We start from the raw sequence: 20,952 nt of genomic DNA on the forward strand, positions 1-20,952 counted from the left end.
CACTTTCCAGAAAAAAGTCCTTATTTTGAAAAAAATATTCCTCACTTTCTAAAAACGTCTTCACTCTCCAAAACTGTTTTTATTTCCTAAAATGTCTTGAAAGCTTCTCACCAAAATGTCCTGATTTTAAAAAATGTTTCTAAAACAGTCCTCACTTCTCTAATTACTGACTCGGGATAATTACAGCCTTGGTTACAGATTAAGTTTCCAACACGGCAACAAAGACTGCAGATTTGTTTTTCAGGTATCAATAATCTTTATATTGAATCAACTATTATATTTCAATGAGTGATTTCCAATCCATTCAACCCCATACTGGAGGATGGTGTGTGAAATATTTAAAGTCTGAGGTCAGTGTTGGTACAAACTGAAGAATTAGAACAGACAGACAGTCAAAGGTCACATTATATGACAGACAGCAGCTCCTCATATTGATCCGTCCCTGGACGTCTGTCCTCTTATTCCTGGACTAATAACACACACACGTTGTTAGAGTGTTACGCAAAGTGTTTGTGCAGCAGTAACCATGAAAGACTTAGACACTGATAAAGTCTGTGTTTGTGTGGTGTCATTATGTTATTATGTCAAACTATAACTGTCCATTAATCCCTCGGGAAAACTGTGAGGCTGTAAATAACATGTCATTATTACTCCAGAGATAATTTTCTTTTTTTTTTAAATATTTTTTTTGGGCATTTTGCCTTTAATGGACAGGACAGGTAAGCGTGAAGGGGGGAGAGAGAGAAGGGGGGATGACATGCAGCAAAGGGCCACAGGCTGGATTCGAACCCGGGCCGCTGCGGCAACAGCCTTGTACATGGCGCCTGCTCTACCACTAAGCCACCGACGCCCCACTCCAGAGATAATTTCCTCGTGTAGTGGGGCATTAGAAACACATTGATCAACATGAAAACTGTAACTAAGAGTCAAAAAAGTTACAACAGCAGATTTAATTCATGTGATTCTGAGCTGGGAGCTGAAATATTGACGCAATATTTAATATTCAGACTCAAGACTGGTGTCTGGTATTCAGAGATAAGATAGGAGATGTTTAATGTCTCTCTGAAAACATGAACTTTGACCTCCTGACAGATAGCGGCGCACAGTAAACCCAAACTCCAAGGCTCAAAACGTCTCTTCAGACACTTCTAAAGGCCACGAAGACACGTTACCAGTATCCTGAGCAGTATCATAAAAGATCATTGTGTGTCTTATCTTGTGTTTCTTATCTCGTGTGTGACTACAGTGTTATTGTCTTCTTATCTCCAACTACAGGTGTCCACAGACCCTACACGGAACAAGTCAGGTGTTGAATGACTCCAGTGATTAATGTCCTCGACTGGTGGACGAATGACATCATATTTACCAGAGCTGTTGTTGAACACTGACCTGGCGTGGTAGCCGTGGTGCCAGGCGCTGCTCATCGTGTCCATCCCTCCCTGATCCGACGGCTGCTGACCTTCACCGAGCTTCGACGAATGCCACGAGTGAGGACGGGACGCCGGCTCACTGCGTCTGAAGGGTTGAGATACAAAGACAGAGTTAGTGGACGTGCAGTAATTCGCTCATGTTTCTCACCATGTGTCGTGAATTCATGCTTTTAATCAAATCAAATACTCATTTCTTACACTGCACTGTAATGTTAGCTTGTTTTTATTTTCTGTTCTCCAGCTCTTTAATAGTGTTTTTAAATGTTCTCTTATAACGTGTTTCTTCGCACTTTGTCTCTCTGTATTTGACGTTTTATGTAAAACACTGAATTGCCTTGTTGCAGAAATGTTCTGTAGAAATAAACTTGCCTCTAGCGCCACATTCTGACATCAGATTCAAGGAAAAGTTATTTATAATAATCTGCAGAGGAAGAAAATCAACAACACGCATGGTCCACCAGCCTTGTGTTGTTTCTGTTGCACCATCATCTCATGACACTTGAGGAAAATAAAATGAAGGAAGGAAAACAAAAGGTATTGTTTTAAAGGAATAGTCTGAATTTTGGGAAATACGCCTGTATGCTTTCTTGCCTAGGTAGATGAATGGATTGATATCACTCTAATACATATGTAGCTGAACCTGTAGACGATTAGCTTAGCTTAGCATAAAGACTGGAATCAGGGGAAAGCAGTCAGCTCGTCTCTGACCAAAGATTACAACAATCCAGTTGCCAGACAAACAGCTAAGACTCCACAAAGTTAATGGTCCTGGCCAAAACATGATCAGCCACAGAAATGCCTTAAATAACAAGTTATTATCTTTACACTTAAGTTTTCATTTGGGCGACACAGTGTGCAGTGTTTAGCACTGTTGCCTCACAGCAATAGTGTTCCTGGTTCAAACCCAGGGTGGGGGAGCCCTTCTGTGTGGAGTTTGCATGTTCTCCCCGTGTCAGCGTGGGTTTTCTCCAGGTGCTCCAGAGTCTAAAGACATAATTGGTGACTCTAAATTGCCCATAGGTTTGGTTGTCTTTCTCTGTGTGTCAGCCCTGTGATAGTCTGGTGACCTGCTAACCCCTAACCCCTAACCCTACAATGCGGTGATTACAAACAAAGACACAACGGCGAAAGCATGCACAGATAAATTTGTCTGGATGGACGACGAGGTGGAGTTGCTACAGTAACAGATCTACACTTCACTTCAAATCAACAGGGTGAGCAGCAGAAACAGAGCTCGGCATTGTTGTTGTGACGGTCGGCATGCCTAGTGACTGGAACCGTAATGCGCATGTGCGAAAAGTCTCCGTTTTCAGAGGAACTGCATATTGCAAGTTTACATGATAACGGAGACGCTGCTGTTTCCAAAAAGTTGCTCTCTGGAACCCGTTTTCAAAATGTTGCGTTTTCAGGCACCCAAAACGCCGCTGTCATGTAAACGATCGGCCAAAACACAACTAAAGTTTACGTTGTCGTATAAACGGGGCCTAAGATGGAGAGAGCACACCTCTCTGCCCTTCCATGCGCCTACATGGAAAGCCTGATGCAGGGAGAGCAGCAGCAAAGACCCCCGGGAACAAAACAGAGCAGCATCAATGACAAACAGAAATGACATTGATAAGTCAGACACAGCATGAAAAGGAGGAGCTGGAGTGGAGGCAGGTTGTGAAAGAGAGGGCAGCAGAGTGAGGACGACACGACTGGTACTGACTGGTTTCTTGTGTTTTGTTCATCTGACGTCTCACACATAAAAACAACTTCCTCACTGAGACATTATTTCAGGGATAAAACATGCATTTTTTTGTGGTGATAATCTTTATGGCATCACCGTCATTACTTCTGAACGTGTTATCTAACCAGCTATGATAAGAGAGACGTTGAAAAGCACGGCGGTTACAATCCCCTCACCCTCGTCATGTGTGACATGTTCTGCCGCTCTGTATTTATCCGCGCAGATAAACAGGAAAAGATGGTATCTGAGTAAGTGGGAGACAGAGACATGAAAGCCTGCATGTCTGTGAACCCCAGGAATCTGGTTAATGACAGGACGCGACTGGAATACCTCAACACGTTATCATCGCTGGTACACGTGTACAGATATTCACCCTCTCCATTAGCTCTCAGGGGACTGGCTGGGGAACAGTGCTGTCTGATTTGGTTTGAGTTTAAAGTCTAATTTTGGACCACAATAATCCACATGAAAACGTATTTTCATCTTGGTCACGTCACCATGGTTACGTCCAAGTCCCAAATGTCACTTCCATGTCACAGTTTTACATTTGACAAACTCATTTACAGTCTTGAACACTCAGATCTCACCAGAAAACACTTATTATTTTTGATTCTTAGTGATTCGTCAAGTGAAGATTTTGGTCTTTTTGTTTTTTGCAGTTTGGCTTTCTGTTTTAAAGTTTGTTAAAAACAACTAGAGGATCAAGTACAAACTGAATCTTCCAAATAAGAGTCGAGACATGATGAAAAAATTGGGACTAAAGTGAGAATATCAGATTCAGTTTGATCAACAATCATAGTTGTAGGAGCTGGGCCTTGTCAGAATAAATCCAAACCTATATGACTGGACCATGTGTGACTTTAATTTGAAAGGACAGACACAGGAAGTGTCCTCGTCAGGTTAATCTCCAGGGCTGGTACCTGCGGTTATTCCACAGGCTAGTTAATAACATGTCGGGCAGGAAATCCAAAGTGTGGGATCATTTTGAGAAGGTGAAGGACGAACCCAAGGTGATATGTAAACTCATCTTCATTGGTCGACTACAAACATGACGTATCATCTGAAACATGGAAGTAGCTACATGCCCATTAGCCCACAGCGTCATTAACAGGCGGCTCGCTCAGTGTGTGACGTGCACTTGGAGATAAAATATAGGCCTATATTAATGAAGGTTCATTAGTACGGTTTGTATTTCTCTGTAATGTAGCACAGTGTTAACAATGTTACTGATACTATTCTTTCTCACACCTTCAACTCTAACCACCAAAATATATCATTTCATCATTACATTCATATCAGAAACATGCAGGAGACTAGTCCACTGATGGACCCTGATGAGGACTGTTGGTCCACTAGGAAAATTCTTGGTTGAGGGCATAAACAGCGTAGGCCTAATGCTAGCTCCAACAAATTCAAGATTTTTTCTCTATAAGAAACAGTGTTTCTGTTCCAGAGGTTAGACCCAGCGCTAAAGGACCAGTCAGCTCAACGTTAGCATGAGCATGAGGTTCCAACAAACTCACGCTGACACAGCAACAGCTCAACTCGGTTCTTAATAACTGCTAGGTAATGCTAGCTGTGTGATGCTAACGCCAAAAGCGCACCAAGCAGCAGTGAGGTGTGGCCTGTGGCGAGCTGCCATGCAATGACTACGGAAACCTACAGTGGCCGCTTCGAGCTGAAGCTGTTAGATTCTGCAGTGAAGTGCGGTCAAACCTAAAGTTGGGGATAGTTTTATTTTTAGCGCTGAATTGTGGTCAGAGACCTGTGACATGTTGACCTATGTTGCAAAGAAATTTTTCCCGCCAAAAACACATGAACATGCTGGTTGCAGGAAAATGTAATTACTGTGGCAAGCTGCAAATCACTGCGGCTTGGCGTGCGTACAAGGCTGTGTCTCACACAAACACACACACACACGCAGCCAGAGAGGTAACGATACAAATAATCACTTCAAAAAGCTCGGTGTTGGATGTTAGCTGCTGCCGCTAATTAGCTTGTGCTAACACTCTGGAGACAGTCCCTCAGCGTTGTGTCTAGCCGGTGTCGGGCGGTTCGAGATCAGAATTCTGTTGTCTTCCTCTGGAGCTGTGAAAGACGTCCACATCGCGACATGTTTTGCCCTCTAGACAGTGTGCTGCACTTATTGTTGTTCTTCTTCTCTGGGTTTATTGGTGGTTCGCAATCCAAGTTTAAATCTACATGTAGCGCCACCCACTGTGTCGGTGTATAGAAGCTGCCCTTGTTAAGTCAATGAGAGCAGTCTGGCTTCGTATGATCGGCGCTATTTATCGGCTTTCAATTATAGGAATAATGCATAATAATAAAAATGTCCCATCATCAGCCGATAATTTATTGGTCCGATATATATCGTGCATCCCCTATTAGAAATAGTACAAAAAAAAAAAAAAAAGAAAATCCATATGTGGTGGTTATGTTTTCGCCAGCGTTGGTCTGTTTGTCTGCAAAATAACTTGAAAAGTTCTGAACGGATTTTGATGAAATTTTCAGGAAGGATTGATAATGGGACAAGGAACAGATGATACAATTTTGGTGGTGATCGGTTGAAGCGAAGTGAATAAAATAATAAAATGGCGGGAAATCCGAGCTGCTTGGTGGAGGTCTGCGCTCTCCGAGTGCTGTAGTTAATTCATCATTTCATTAGAAAAAAATCTCTTCCCCTTTTCTAGCTAATAATCTGTCCTGTCAAATAGCAAGAAAAAAATCTTTAAGGACATCCAAATCCCAAAATCGGAAACTGATTACCTACGCCATGAATGAATATCCGAATAGTCAAATATTCGGATCCACTTCTACTGATTTCTCTGCATACCTCTTAACATCTCCCGTGTTTCCGACTAATAAACTAAACATGTGACCTGTTTTACCTGGAGGTGAACCTGAGGACTTTGTTGATGAGGCCGGTCGCCAGGCCGTTGACGCTGGCCTCTGACGGCGCTCGACACAGCGCCCCGTCCGACCGTCCCAGCTCTGATTTCTTCTGCTTCTTCCGCAGCTTGCGGCGGTAAAACGCCTCCAGCAGCTCCATCACCTCGACTCAAAGTCCACTTTATTCTCGATTCTACTGAATTGCTTTCTCCTCAGCTGCACTCTGACTCTGACTGCTTCTTCTTCTTCTCTTTAGAAAGTCTCAGAAAGTCCCATGTCCACACCCTTCGCTATGGGCTGTTTGTTTGTTGCGTCCTTCTAGAAAGCTACAAGAAAACCTACTTTGTGGTTTCAACTCTACTCAGCTGTGTCCTTACATGCTCTCCTGTGTATAAGGGTACTTCCAAAAGTCCTCTCATGAAACCTGCTGCAATCTTCTGTACATCATTACACCTCTTGGACCTTCAGCCGTCTTCGTTTGCCATATCTTTCCTTTACTTTTGTCCTACTTTTTTAACCTTTAACCTTAAAACCTGCTTTGCTCTCCTACATCTGCGCCTTCTCAAACCTAACACAAATTAACACCTTCCTTTGAAGTCTCTAATGCTGCAGTCTGCTTTGTCTTCTTTGAAAAAGTTGCCGAACAGACCAATGCAACCTGACTTTTCGATGTTCACCTACTCCTCTTTGTATCGAAAAGACTCGCCACGACTGATCCCGTCTCTACCATCCTCTGATCTGTCTCTTTGCTCCACTCCACATCGAGTCGCCCTGGTCCCCGAGCTCGTTAAGCAAATGAAGCAATTAAGTGTCATTAAGCCGTATGATAAAAGCATGAAGTAAACATCCTCAGCCCAGCTCGCTCTGGATGGCCGCTGCTGATGTTTGTGAGCGAGAGAAACTGAGAGTCTGAGGAGAGATGGAGAGGAGGGAGGAAAGAAAAGAGGGAGGTAGGGTGCAAGATAGTGAGAAAGAATGAGTAGCAAAAAAGGGAGGGAGGATGGAGGGAGATAAGAGTCGTTAGGGAGAAGATACTGAGGAATGAAGCAACTGTAGGGCTGATAGAGAGATGGCAGAAAGAGAGGAAATGCTGAGAGAGAGATAAAGGAAGAGGAGGATATAGGAGGCAGAAGGATGGGAGAGATGGAGCTCCACAATATAGCCGTGAAATAAAAAATAAAACAGAGAATAACTTCAGGAAGGGGTGAGAGGTGAAGAGGAACGCAGCAACAAGTGTAAAGGTGAGAGAGGGAGGAAGGAAGGAGGATGGAGGAGGAAGCGGAGGGAGGACGCGTAAACACAGAGAGAGTTGCTAAAAACAGTGATTAGCTCATATCAGCAGAAATGGATTCTGAAGCCTCGAGGAGAACGCAGACGTCTCATGATGCAGCATGTGCTTCTACTGTGAACAATCAACTGACTCTTATTGACTGTTAGATTGTCCCTACTGGAGTCCAGACACATAGCAGACGTATTGATTAAAGTAAGAAATCTGTTATCGGAAGGGCACAACCTAACACATTTTAATTTGGGCTAAATGTGGGATTCATTTGCGTCTCTGCTACATATAAACAGCTGTTGTTCTTTTCTGGAACTTTACTTTCTTCCACAGATGCACCGAGAAGTGGTAGAAGTGAAATGTTCCATACAGGTATCGACCCATCTGTTAGTCTATCATTGATTTTCAGTGGGTGGACCGATAGATGTACACAGACCTGGTAACCTAGATAAAATATAAGTACTGATCGATGAATATTGACAAGACTGTGAAACTGTGTCAATAAGATACCTTGCTTGGACACTTGCTTGGAGTTGGTTATATAATTCAAAAATGGTGTTATGTTTTAAGCAACAAGACAGTTGTTAAGATGAAATATGGTCGGATTTGGTGACTTACAAAGACAGCTCAGTAATCGAAAAACAAATACGACAAAGAAATGTACTTGTGTCGGCTGAAAACACTCTTTGCTACTGAACTCCGCTAAAACACGTCCAATCTCTGTGGAGTTTCATGGGTCATTGTTTGGTGGTATTGTGGTCAACTGGCCAGAAGCACAAAAGGATCGACCTTGTGTAAGTCCATGTTACAATTTACCCTGCGTTAGGTTGTGTCCCGCGCTCCCTTAGGATTTCAGGTATTACTATTACATTGACGATAGACATAGACAGAGATCGTGCTATAAGGCCGCTACAAAGTCCCTTCTTTACGCTGCCTTTGCATGCAAAGTGCACCCTGCTGGGAGGCTTCTGTTTGCCAGCACCTTGAGGCCTAAGTATACAAACAGTGCATTTGTGCACAGTAGTCTTGCAAAAAGGGCACTTATCTAGACAGAGGGCAAAAGGGCAGGTACATGAGCAGCACCTGGGGTCTATCTGTGCACGTGCCTGGACAAGTGTGAGGTGTAACACAACAGGGTTAGCCTCTAGTGTGACATATAACATAACAGTCATTTACCGACCCTGTTATGTGGTGGCTGATCTCGCAATTGCTTGGACAATAAGGAGCTCCTGGACCTTATTGTGTCAAGAGATGTCCCTTGAAGGTCAGAGATTTTCGAGATTTTGGAGTGAGCGCTCTTGACTTTCATGCTACTCTTTGGTACCGTAAGGCTCTGAGATACCTTAATCGACTCGCCTCTGCTTGGAAGTGGTACATTTACAGCTCACAGATATTTAATACGACACAGTCCCTGGCTTTTGTTTGACATCTAGTGTCAACACAAATGTTGTCGCACATTTCCAATCCATTGTTAGCGCAGTTTGCTTGTTTACTATCTTACATGAATGTCGCTGTTACACTGAAAGTCACGCTGAGCCCTGTTCAAACCTTAAAACTTTAAATGGAAAAAAAGAAAGAGAAGTATTCTAGAATATTCAAATTAAACGGCCGAATCTGATTTTACTGACATAATTCTGATTTAGCTGTTGTTTCCCCAATTTGTGGACATTTTCAGGCACTGTTCTTCTTTTTTGAGTTGCTGCCAACTGCTAACAGCTACTTCTTAAATCTCCCGGCCATGGGTAAATGGAAAAATGTTTTTGAATAAAAGTATAAAAACAATTAAGTAAATGAATCTAAAAAATCTCATTTATAGTTTGTATCTGGGCCCAAAGCCTGAAAGTCAGAACTGAGACCAGAGCCTGATTGGTGGCGGTTTGAACCATGTGAGCTGAGATAAATTATTACCATGAGCCATTAAGAAAAAGAAAATGTTTGTATTGACACAGTCTGGCTCAAACTGTCTTTACTGCCGTGTCTGTGTGTGTGTGTGTGTGCAGGGTGTGTCTCTCTGAACAGAGACCTTATCTGTTGCCGTGGGAAACTGTTCCTCCAGCCCAGAATAATAATCTCTTTGATCTTCTCGGAAACCAAAATTGGACAGAGAGAGGTCGGCAAAAGTGGATACTGAGGACACACTTTAAGTGTGAGTGTGTCTAAATATGTTTGGAAAACTATATTAACAGCTTTTATGTGTGTGTAGGTTAGTCTCAAAATTGTATTTAATTATATGCAAAGTCAGGTAAGGTAAGCCATACCAGGCACGTGCACAAACGGACCAAGGTGGTGCTCAAGCACCTGTCCTTTTGCCCTCTGTCTAAATAAGTGCCCTTTTTGCAAGACATGTCCATGACATCAATTCTCAATTACGTGCGTGTTGTAACACCTGTGAACTGCATTTAAGTTTTAATTCTGCAAGACTGCCCCTCCTTCATTAACATCCAGTATTATCACAACCAAGTTAACACACGCATATCCAGCACTCTGCAGAGCAGCATCCATGTCTCCCTGACCTGCCTTAATGGACATCAGGTTAATGATAGTGTTTGCCTAAAGCCTCAGCATTGTTTGTCACTGTTGTGAGATTAAACCAGTATCAAAACATCTCAATACAGCCAGTCTAATTTAGGCCAATCATTAAGCTTAACAACAAGTAAGCTAGCCTGGTGTAAAACCACACCGTCTCCCTTCAACTCTCAAATTCACTCAAATTACTTTCCCACTTCCCCTTATCTTTAAAAACCAACCTTAACTTGAAATAAAGATTCCAAGCCACACATCTGATTCGGCTTCTTTCATGTCTAACTCTGCTGTCAGCCCTAGAGTGATCTCCTCTGGTCTGAATCAGGGACTCATGTTGTCACAAAGTTGTATAATTGCCTAGAGTTGGTTCGTGTTCTCACGGCAGCATTTACAAGAGGACCAGATCAAATGCCTTGTGTGAGAAAGCTGCTCTTGATTGGTCAGAATTTCCATGTGGGAAAAATCCAGGAAGTAAAGCAAACGTTGAAGAAGAGTACACTTGCAAGATAAATGTGTCACTTTCTAATGTCACAATGGAGGGACAACTACGCAGGTTGATTTTAGCGCTGCTCATCGTGGACTATATTGCTGTCATTGTTCATTTTAGTCAAAGCATACAGTTTGAAAACGAGGCAAACGCGGCTCCAACTAGAAAACAATGTTTTGATGCATTGGATGTGCTGAATGTGCATATTAAGGCAGTACAGGAGGAGGTGCACATTAATAATCCTCCAGGACTGTAACATGCTCATGTTTAACCCAAACAATGTGTCATGTGACTGCAGTTGCTTCACATCCAGGTCGCAACACCTTCTCACCACAAACCAACCGCACCAGAGTTCGTTTGTAACCAGACTGAGACCACCTCTTCAAGAAGGTCTCGGTCCGGTTGTTTTGGTGCACACCTGAGTGTGATTGCTGTGTTCACACCTGGCCAAACGAACCGCACTGAGGGGGCAAACGAACTTGAGTTCAACTGAACCGAACAGAACAAGGCAGGTGTGAAAGCACCTTAAGAAGAACTCTGAGGTAGGAAGCATCCACCGAGTGTTTCTGTGTGTCAGAGCAGCTTCTACTCTGCACATCCAGAACCATTTGAACCTCACCACAGAACACGGCCTTCATTTATAGACAGTAAAACGTGTATGAAACTGTAACTCACCCACATAAAATTAGCCAGTTTCAAACAGTAAAACCAAGTGTAAAAATGTGCCTTTAAAAGTACTTCATATGAGGGCAATGGGTATATAGTATTGGTGCTATACGGACGATTCAAACACAGTTCAGTTTAAACACTGACTGTCAAGAAGCCAAAGAGAGTGATGAGCTCTTGAAGTGGCTTGGAGCCCCATCCTGTATGGAGATTTTGGAGCTCCTTATAACCAGTTTAACAGAGGAGATAAGATGTGCAAAAGCAAGGCTGGAGATGAAGCTGTCAGGGTCTGGGGATGCAGCAGTTTGGAGTACAGGGCCAACAGTCTCAGCAGGGAGGAAGTGGAACCCGAGGGAGGCGGTTCAGCGATAACAGCATGGGCGTGTGGGGTTTGGACTAAGCATAGCACAGCCTACACAGAGTGCAGCAACAGCAGGTGGCAGGAGGAAACTTGTTATAGAGGAGATTCAGAGGCAAGACGAGGCCACTGGGAAGGGGGAAGTGTGGGGCAGGCAGGACTGGATTCATACTGGTAGCAGTTTATAAAGTGTTCCATCTCCACAAAATCTTCGTAAATGAATACCCAACATGTCCTCTGCGTTCATGTGTAGCCTTTTTTGGAACTAATTGTATTGCGGAGTTTTGCACAGCAGCGACCGGATCTTTGCTCTCAAACCACAAAAACATGTGATGGCACAACAGTCTCCTTCAGTACATTACTCTATGCTTTCTTTTGATTTTCACATTGGCTAGTCATCCTGTTTAATTTGTCTTCTGATTAAATCGGAACCACTGAAACAAGTTGTAGGAAGCCTCTGCAAGTAATTGGTTGCTGGCAGACACTCTGTGCTGCAATAAAATGGTTAATCAGCAGTGCCGTGCACTGTAGAGCCGATGCACTGCTGGTTCTGCCGGCCTGAATAGAATATAATGTCTATAGCCTTACTGTTGAGTACAGCCTTATAGACTGAGCTGAGTAGTGATGCGTGGGTCGACCTGTAACCTGCGGGACCCGCAAATGGACCTGTAGGTCGGGCAGCAGTGATCATCTGTTAAATCGGTCTGTAAATGATATTTTGACATTATTGGCTCTTACTGTCATGGCATCCGAAGGTACTGATGTGTTGAGCAGCTGACAGTCCGCGGTCGTTTTCAAAACACACTTGTGTCACGCACTCCAAAAGAAACTTGTTGAAACTTTAAACAATAAGTTATTGTACAAAACGGGGGAAACAAACGTTGACAAAAACAGTTCCATAATTCATATTAAATTCAAAAGATAATGAAAAAACAGCTACAAGTTAGAGGGAATAGTGATAAAGTGGTAACACAAGCTCAGTTGGTAGGCCATACTATATTTTCACATTTTTAACAATGCAATTTTAAAGTTTTGATTTTTATTGGTAACCTACATTTACCAACAACAAAAAGACTACATTTAGCACCAAGAAAATATGTAAAAACAAAATAAATAAAAAAAGGTAAATAAAAAAACGAATATCCAATACCAAATTTTCATAACAAATACCTACCCATAGAAACGAATATTCGAATATCCGAATATTTGGGTACAGCCCTAAACGTTTGTTTAACCAACAATAACCCTTCCATTTTCATTCCTTTAAGGGTCATTCTGACTGATAACAATATATATTTCAGTCAGGAGCCCTTTAGTCCAGGAAAACTTTATTTCCATTTGCAGTATTATATTTGGCAGTTTTGGTCTGGGGCCTCTCTGCCTTTCCTCATGCGTACGCAAAAAGCCTCTTCCACGCACCTACGCAGAAAGCCTTAAGGCAGAGAGAGCACACCTTTCTGCCCTTCCATGTGCCTACATGGAAAGCCTTAAGGCAGAGAGAGCACAACTTTCTGCCCTTCCATGTGCCTACATGGAAAGCCTTAAGGCAGAGAGAGCACACCTTTCTGCCCTTCCACGTGCAGACAAGGAAAGCCTGAGGAAGAGAGAGCAGCAGCAAGTCCCGAGTAGTTACATTGCAGCCTGTGTCGCAACTGCCATCTGCAGTACTCTGTAAATATTAGACCAATTTTCCAAAACTGTTGTTCCCATTAGTCACTTAGACTCAAAAACATGGAATAACAGGGTCCAGGTTAAAAAATGTGAATACCAAACCTCTCCTTTAACTGTAAACCACAGTGAAGTGCCCCATCACAAAAACACAAACCACCAGACTGGACGTTGCTATGACTCCTGAATTGATTGACAGGTCTGTTAATATACGCAATAACGCTGCGCAACACTGTTTGTGTTTAAACTCTGTGTGTGTGTGTGTGTGTGTGTGTGTGTGTGTGTGTGTAAGGGAGTTTGCTTGTATTGTGTGTGTGTGTTTTGTGCAATTACATGGTGATGTCGTTTTAGAAAAATGTGGTGATTCAACCAAAGAAACATGTGAGGAGGAAAGAAAAGTGAGGAGGAGACGAGAAGGAAAACAAGACCAAGAGGAAAGGAAAGAAGGAGAAGTGAGGAGACGGAACAAGGAGGAGAGGAAAGGAGGCAAAGTGGCCAGAAGGAAAAGTGACGAGAGGAAATGAAAAAAAGGATGAAAGAGAGGAAAATGAAAGCAAAGGGAAGAAGAGACTGTGTGTTTATACATCAGTCTGTCTGTCCTCTCCATACTAACACCCAGCCTCATGGGGCTCTGATGGCCCACTTCCTGTCTTTGGACCAATCAGAGACAAGCATTGCCCTCCCTCTACCCCTCCTCTCCCCTCAGTGGTATCTGATAACCGCCCAGAGCCCAGGGGATTGTGGGAGAATAGAGTCATTCTGCCTGTTTATCTCTGGCTCTGTGAGACCAACAGCAGAGTACATTTTAATGACCCTGTTGTTACAGCATGTTGCTGCTCAGCGGCACTTCGGCAGGACGCACAGACTAGAGTTTTATGCAACTGTGCAGTCATCCCTCCAAAATAAAAGTATTGGAGCCGTGAGCGCACAAAGACCATTGTTTCCACCTGCACTACTTAAAAAATGTTTCAAGGTTTTGGGACTATCGTAACGACAGAGCCAAACTTTTTACTGACAGGCTTCAACTTTAATTCTGACTTTAATGATGACAGAGAGCAACTAGGCGACAGGACACAAGAAAAATCAACAAGAGTAAATGTGTGTAGTGACATCAGCACCCTCCTGAGGCTGTGATGTACACTACACACACACTAGAACACTTCTAAGACCCGACCTCCATATTAGGACGAAGCTGGCTGCAGCAGAGTGTCAGTATTTATAGACTGTTTGTCTGTGACTGACTTGATACACACACCACTGTAAGATAAAGCGAGATAAGCTCCTATAGATCAGACGAACAAACAAAGCAACACGTTATTCACACTTAGTTTGCCACAACAGAGTCTGGTAACTTCTGTAAGAGCACAGGTCACTGTGAGAGGGGGCATCTGGGGCAGATAGAAATGCAAACCTGCCTCCTGAAAACTACATTTATACCCCTTTTCAACAGTCATGGGCTGGCTCGGCTTGGTTTGGTTTGGTTTGGGCGCTGCAGGGGTCGGCATTTCCATCCCAACAGGGCTACCTTCTTGATGGTGTGTCTTAAACTGATGACGGCTCGTCTTGAGTGATGACGTTTAAAAGCAGTGGGCTAAAGTCCCCTGTTATTTGTGCCGCATGTGTTTTTCCACAGCAGGGCAGGTAGAAGAAGTTCACCTGTGGGAGGTGAGCTGTTTGCAGAGGTGCAGTAAGAGCCTGTTGCCTGCAGCTCTTCATCAACATCTCACCGTGGCCGTTTCTACTTCTTCCTTCCTCCTTGCTTAATTGAAGAAAATCGCTGACCAAGCTCAGCTAACTCTGTGATAAACACATTTCATTTCCTGTATATCCTTCACAATAAAAGTCTCCTGGTATTTTGTCATGTACAAACTTTTATTGTGAAGCAGCAAAAAAAGGAAATGTTGAGTTTTCCAGCAGCAACTTCACACAACTTCTGATCCGGCTGATAGCGAACATGAAGCAGTAAAATAAAGCTGATATGTAAGGTACAAACAGGATGCAGGAGAGAAACTAAACTCCAAACCACAGAGATTTAGTTAGAGTGTGCTGACGAGGACCAGAGGGCGGGCGCACATTACACCAGTTTTCAGGATTGATTTTAAGGTTCTTTTATTAGTTTTTAAATGTCTTAACGGTCTTGGGCCATCTTATTTATCTGACCTGCTTTAATTATATCAACCCTCGCGGATCCTGAGGTCCTCTGGCAGCGGCCTTTTAATCGTCCCAAAAGTGAGAACAAAAACCCACGGGGAGGCTGCATTCAGCCATTATGGCCCTCACTTATGGACAGTCTGCCAGAGAGCATCAGGACTGCAGAGACTGTTGATGTTTTTAAAAGGAGGCTCAAGACTCACCTTTTTAATTTAGCTTTTAACTGATTTCTTTTACTCTTTTAATTCTTATATGTTATTTTAATTTCTAATGCTTTTAAATGATTTATTTTTAATCTTCATGCATTTCATTATTATTAAGTTTCTAAATCTTCATTTATTTATTTATTATTATTTTATCTCATACTTGTTTTATCTTATCATATTGCCTTTTAGTTTTTCAGCTTTTAGCTCCAGTGTTTCCTCATGGGGGGCCTCCACACTGACAGGTCTGCCCGCGGAGACATCGTCCTGGAGATCCCTCAGGTCCAGAGGACTGGGAGGCTCTGCACCATGTGTGGAGTCCACCCTAGTCTATCTGGGTCGGGGTGGTCTCTGTGGCGGTGTTCCCTGTGGCCGTAGGCTGCGACACCTCTCAGTGTGGATGAGCTCCCCATAGGTGGTTCTTTCCTCACCTGGTTCCTCAGTGCCCAGCCATGTTATTGACTATATTGACTGTGTGTGTGTGTGTGTGTGTGTGTGTGTGTGTGTGTGTGTGTGTGTGTGTGTGTGTGTTTTTGTTCTGTGAAGCACATTGTGCTGCATTTTTAATGCATGAAAAGTGCTATACAAATAAAGTTTGATTGATTGATAGACGCTACAGACGTACTGAGAGCTGAACACACAGAGACTTTTCTCTCTGGTGTCCTGCAGACAGAGGTGAGGAGAGTCTCACAACACACATGCTTGTTTTGGGGGGAAAATCTTGTGAAGTCTTGCCTGTGTGATGTGATGACGGATGAAGCATTGAAGGACATACAGTATGTAGCGGCGGAGTTACAGCCGCCAGGTGAGCAGCTCAGCAGCTAGCAAACACTAGTTCAATAAAATGCACGGACTGAACATCGGAGTGATGTCAAAGACTTTTTCTTTCTAAGTCTAAGCAGCTGGGCTGAGCTGCAGCGACACAGCTACCGAAGACACAGGAGGTGGTTACCATGGCAACGTGAGCCAACTCTGTTTACGCTGTTTGTTTCCCTGTCGATGTGAGTTTGAACCCTGAGTCGCAAAACACACAACAGGACACAAATAACACCCACACACACGCAAAGGAAGCACAGACAGGACATGCTAACACCAGGGGTGTTGACCTCTTCAACTGACGGCAGTAAACCTGTCACTTATTTGACATCACTTCCTGTTCGACCGTCCAACACAGTTTGAAACATTTATGGACACTGGAAGGAACTGTTGACATCCAGCAGACAGGAAGTACAAGTCAGCGACACTACGGCAGCAGCTACAACTCAGTCACATCTTGTGTGTTCTGTCCGTCCTTCTGTCTTCACACCACTCTTTTTTAAACATTCAGGACTGACACATCCGTAACACTGCATGAAACTTCAGTCCCTTACAGAGATGTCAGTTCATGAAAGCTGGGCAGTGTCCAAACCAACCTAATCTCACTTTGAGACTTCAGGCCTTGCACAAACCGTAAGCTTTGACGGCTGAAATGACACCTGTCGCTAGCAGATTTTATCAGCTGTAGCTCATAAACAGCTCAGATTGGCTCCATGAGCAGGTGTGCAAGAAAATTTCAGTACACCTGAGTGTTGTGATGTTTTCTTTGTGATGCTGCATCGATTCTCAAAAGCACTATCAATTTTTAATTTATAATCTAATCAGTAGCCAAATGTAACACCATGTTGTGCAACGTTAGCTGTGACTGACGGAGTGTAAACTTTCCCATGTCCAACAGAGCAGGACTGAGCTGCTATTATTAGCCTAAAATGGAGCGACGCCTGTGAGCTGGTTCAGGCAGTCAGCTCGAGCTGCATTGATTCATGCATCATACCTCACTCTCCATCAATCATCTACAAAACACACCCTCCCAATCTGGCAGAATGTTTGGGCTGTAGAAATTTCACAGCTCTCCTCTCTGCCTCGTCAGTGCCGCTGTTGCCCTGCATCAGTGTTACTGCCTGCTCTGTCAGCCAGCCCAGCATCCACCTGCAGGCTCCAGCAGAGGGATCAAATCATCACTCTGCAGTATCTCATGTGTAACTGTGGGGAGCGATGAAGCCGCAGTCAAGACGCAAAACTCTTTGTTCTGCTGTTGTGATAAACATTTCAAATGCTAGATGTCTGACTGAACTCTTCAACAGTAGCACCAAGGAGCGGCTCCCACATATACGAGAATTCTACAGAGTGGATGTGCTGGTCGTGAACAGGATTTTTCTCAAGGAAACCCCACAAGACAATGTAGAATTGGCCTTGGGTTACTCGGTAGTAAGCTACTGACCATGCTGAAGACTGCAGCGCACATTAGAGCAGACAAACACACTGTTAAATTCATTTCTGCGCACTTCACACTTCTGCGCTTGTATTTTTACAGTCAGTAAAACAGAAACCACCATCAACTTTTCTTTGACTTCTCTACGCACACACATGCAGGAGAGTCTCGCCACAAACGCCGCCACACTACGTCACATCAGTGGCAGTCCTTGCACATTTGATACCCTAGGCGTGAGAACGTTATAATTAACTTTACAAATAGAAATTTTTACTGAATAGAACTTGAACGCTTCACAATGTAAATTAATGCAACTTCTGTAGTCTCGCCACCAGACAATCAGAGATCTCCGCCTTCTGATAGTCTGGGGACACTCCTTTCTAAAGTGTGTTTAACACACCGGCGAAAACGGCCGGCAACAAAGCAACGCCTCTTGCATTTTTGAAAAGGACACGCCTTCTCGGAAATGTGCGCTCCCCCTTTTCTCGTCCGCAAGGAAACAAACACACAGAGAGCTTGAAAATGGATGCTGAGAGATTAAACTCTGTTTTATCAAACGTGTGCTCATCCGTGAAGAAAATATTTTTTCCGGTGGATGTCTGAGTTACAACATGATTGAGCTAACTGGAGTAGTTTCATGTCGTATCCGACAACGGGAGGCTTTTAACAGATGACGTCCTGATGTTAGCTTTGCTGCTAGTGTTAGCTGTCCCTGTCAGCTGCAGCCACTGATGCTTTCTAGACATCGTGATTTCCCAAAACTGAATAAATACCACACATAGCAACACAAAACTGCTTTGCTAGCTCAATCATGTTGTAACTAAGATATCCGCTGGAAAAGATATTTTTTTCACGGGCCATTTAATGAATTATTACCTATTACAGACACCGCTAACGGCTAACAGGGCTAACAGCTAACGGTTAGCCCAGCTAAACGTGCACACAGAAATAGTAATGTTTGTTCAATCATTGTGTTTATAGACTTTACAAACATCAGATTAGTCTCAACGGTGATACAGTGATGTGAAAAATGTGATATATAGGCTATATATATATAGCTAAAAGCTCTGCTGGTTTTCTACCCGGAAGTATTTGTAAACAACAAGGCGATTCCCTCTATAGTCCGGCCGGACGGATGAGTCATGGCCTTGTAAAAGATTATGTTAGTTTCTTTTAGTTGGCGAGAATGTGTCGCCGCAAACGCGACAAACATCCACTAACTTTGACGGCGTTTTCTGCGAGTGCGGCTGAGCCATTTTGTACCGCTACACATGTTTCTAGTGGGACTATGTTTACAAGCACAAGAGTTCAGCGAGCCACCAAAGGACCGCCCTGCAGATTTACTATTGGTTCTGCAACGTAGGGAGTTTTTTTAAACTCTGAAATTGTATCCGCCCATCTAAACACAAAATCAGGGAGAAAGACATCAGTCTTTAGTTAAGCAAAGCATCTAAAGACTGACTTGTGAGTCTACAACTTCTGTGAGCTGTTCGTTGCGGCCACTGGCTGCTCAGAGGTGATGATAACGTCTTTTTTTTTTCTTTCTCTCCACATCCACTCCCCTCAGTAGTGTAGTGGTAATTAAGTGGGCACCAGAGAGCTTTTGTCGTTATGACATGATAACAATTCAGCGTGTTTCGGGTTCACGTGACATTGGATAACTCGCTATCTCCCCCAGAGAGCAGGTAAAGTGTAACGAGTTGGAGAGGGGGGTCAGGGGGCGGCATGAACCCAGAAAAAAAACGTCACAGTATAGTCGTTATGTTGTGGTAGCCTTGTGTAATATTTTAAAATAATAGTGGTAATATTATTAGTAAAATATGGTAAAAGATAAACATTTTGATTTCTTTTCTTCCCCAATTTGGTGATGGCGCCCTTAGCGTTCGCCTATACTGCCTATGCCAAGGGCCAGCATTGTATCACGTGTACGCAAAACGTCTAATATCAGAATTTTTGGCCACTATAAGTAATAGAAAATGAAAAACGTGCAGTTTTGTATCAAGCATCAAATACGTTGTTTGAGTTAATTTGCCTTATTTGACATCGCACGTCCATCGATGCAACTACTGCGCATCATAATGTCAATGCTGAAACAATATATCCTGCAGCGCTAATATTAGAGCTACGTTACACCAACAACTAACTCACAAAAAATAAATGTGCTGTTATGTTACATTACATGGAGGGTTATTCCTGGAAGATGACTGCAACAATTCATTTTATTGTAAACAAAAAGATTCCACAAGTTTTCTAAAACTTTCAGTGATTTTTACTAATTCCATGACTTTTCCAGGCCTGGAAAATTAGATTACAAAACTCCATGACTTTTCCAGGCTTTTCAATGACTGTTGGAACCCTGTATATATAAAGTATTGCTCCAACTGTAGTCCAGGACTTTTACATGTGGAGAAATGAAAGCTTGACAGGCCTGCTGTGCTGTTTGAAGGAGGGATTAACTGAAAGAGGGTCTCCGCTCTCTCCTACCTGTTCTTGATGCGTAGCTGGACTCCTCCCGCTGAACATGTTCTGCTTCGGTGGGATGACAGTGGTGTTTGTTGTTGTTGTTGTTGTGGTGGTGGTGGTGGTGGAGGTGGTGATACAGATGTAAGAGGAGGAGGAGGAGGAGGAGGAAGAGCAGGGATGGAGGGACGTGAAGAGCCAAACTCCTCGATGTATCCTGGATCAAACTCCCTGAGGAGACAGGCAGACAATGATGAGAGATGCATCCTCCATCTGCACTATGTTTTGTTTTTATACACTGATAATAATACATAATATATAATATAATAAACAAAGGCCAACCCCTTATAAAGATCAACAACAGGGTCATCAAGAGTCTTGATGCTTTCAGGATATTGTTCCTTTCTGTCTTCCTTTTTGCTTTCTGTGATTGTCCATCCCAGGACAGATAATAGCTAATCTGCTGTACAATCATCACACCTTCAGAATCACCACATGGCTGACAAAATAAACCAGGCCTGCTGGCTTCAGGTCCGACAGGTTCAAACAGGACTATCTGCATAACTTTTTCTGCTTCAATGCCATCACATTCACAGTTTAATCATTTAACAAACAATGTTCACCGCAGTGGCCTACATAGTGTGATTAATAAGCTAAATATGCTGCAGGTCAAAGGTCAAACAGAGGGTGTCAATGACAGCGAAGAGGTGAACGTTTAGAGGTCACGGGATCCTGGAAGCAGAGACACTCCTTCGAGTCTTTTTTGTTATTCCAACAAAAAGAGAAGTCACTTACTATCTCTTAAAGTATCTGACTCAGTGAATCACCTGTCTACACACACATCCAGCAGTTATGGAGCAA

At 43.2% G+C, this 20,952-nt stretch overlaps 1 protein-coding gene across 3 annotated transcripts in view; it reads right to left on the reverse strand.

The window, feature by feature from the left end:
- shroom3 (shroom family member 3) overlaps positions 1–20,952 on the reverse strand; it is a 91,909-nt gene that overhangs the window by 35,107 nt on the left and 35,850 nt on the right. For 2 of the 3 annotated variants that reach the window (XM_049560042.1, XM_049560043.1), the window contains 2 exons: positions 20,116–20,322; positions 1,390–1,515 (listed from right to left, as the gene is read on the reverse strand). In XM_049560042.1, the coding sequence (XP_049415999.1) occupies positions 1,390–1,515; positions 20,116–20,322 (333 nt within the window). Of the gene's footprint in view, positions 1–1,389; positions 1,516–6,047; positions 7,082–20,115; positions 20,323–20,952 lie in introns of those variants that run through there. The other variant, XM_049560044.1, reaches the window with a different exon arrangement.

The sequence above is a fragment of the Epinephelus fuscoguttatus genome, linkage group LG18 (genome assembly GCF_011397635.1).
Source record: "Epinephelus fuscoguttatus linkage group LG18, E.fuscoguttatus.final_Chr_v1".
Taxonomy (NCBI): domain Eukaryota; kingdom Metazoa; phylum Chordata; class Actinopteri; order Perciformes; family Serranidae; genus Epinephelus; species Epinephelus fuscoguttatus.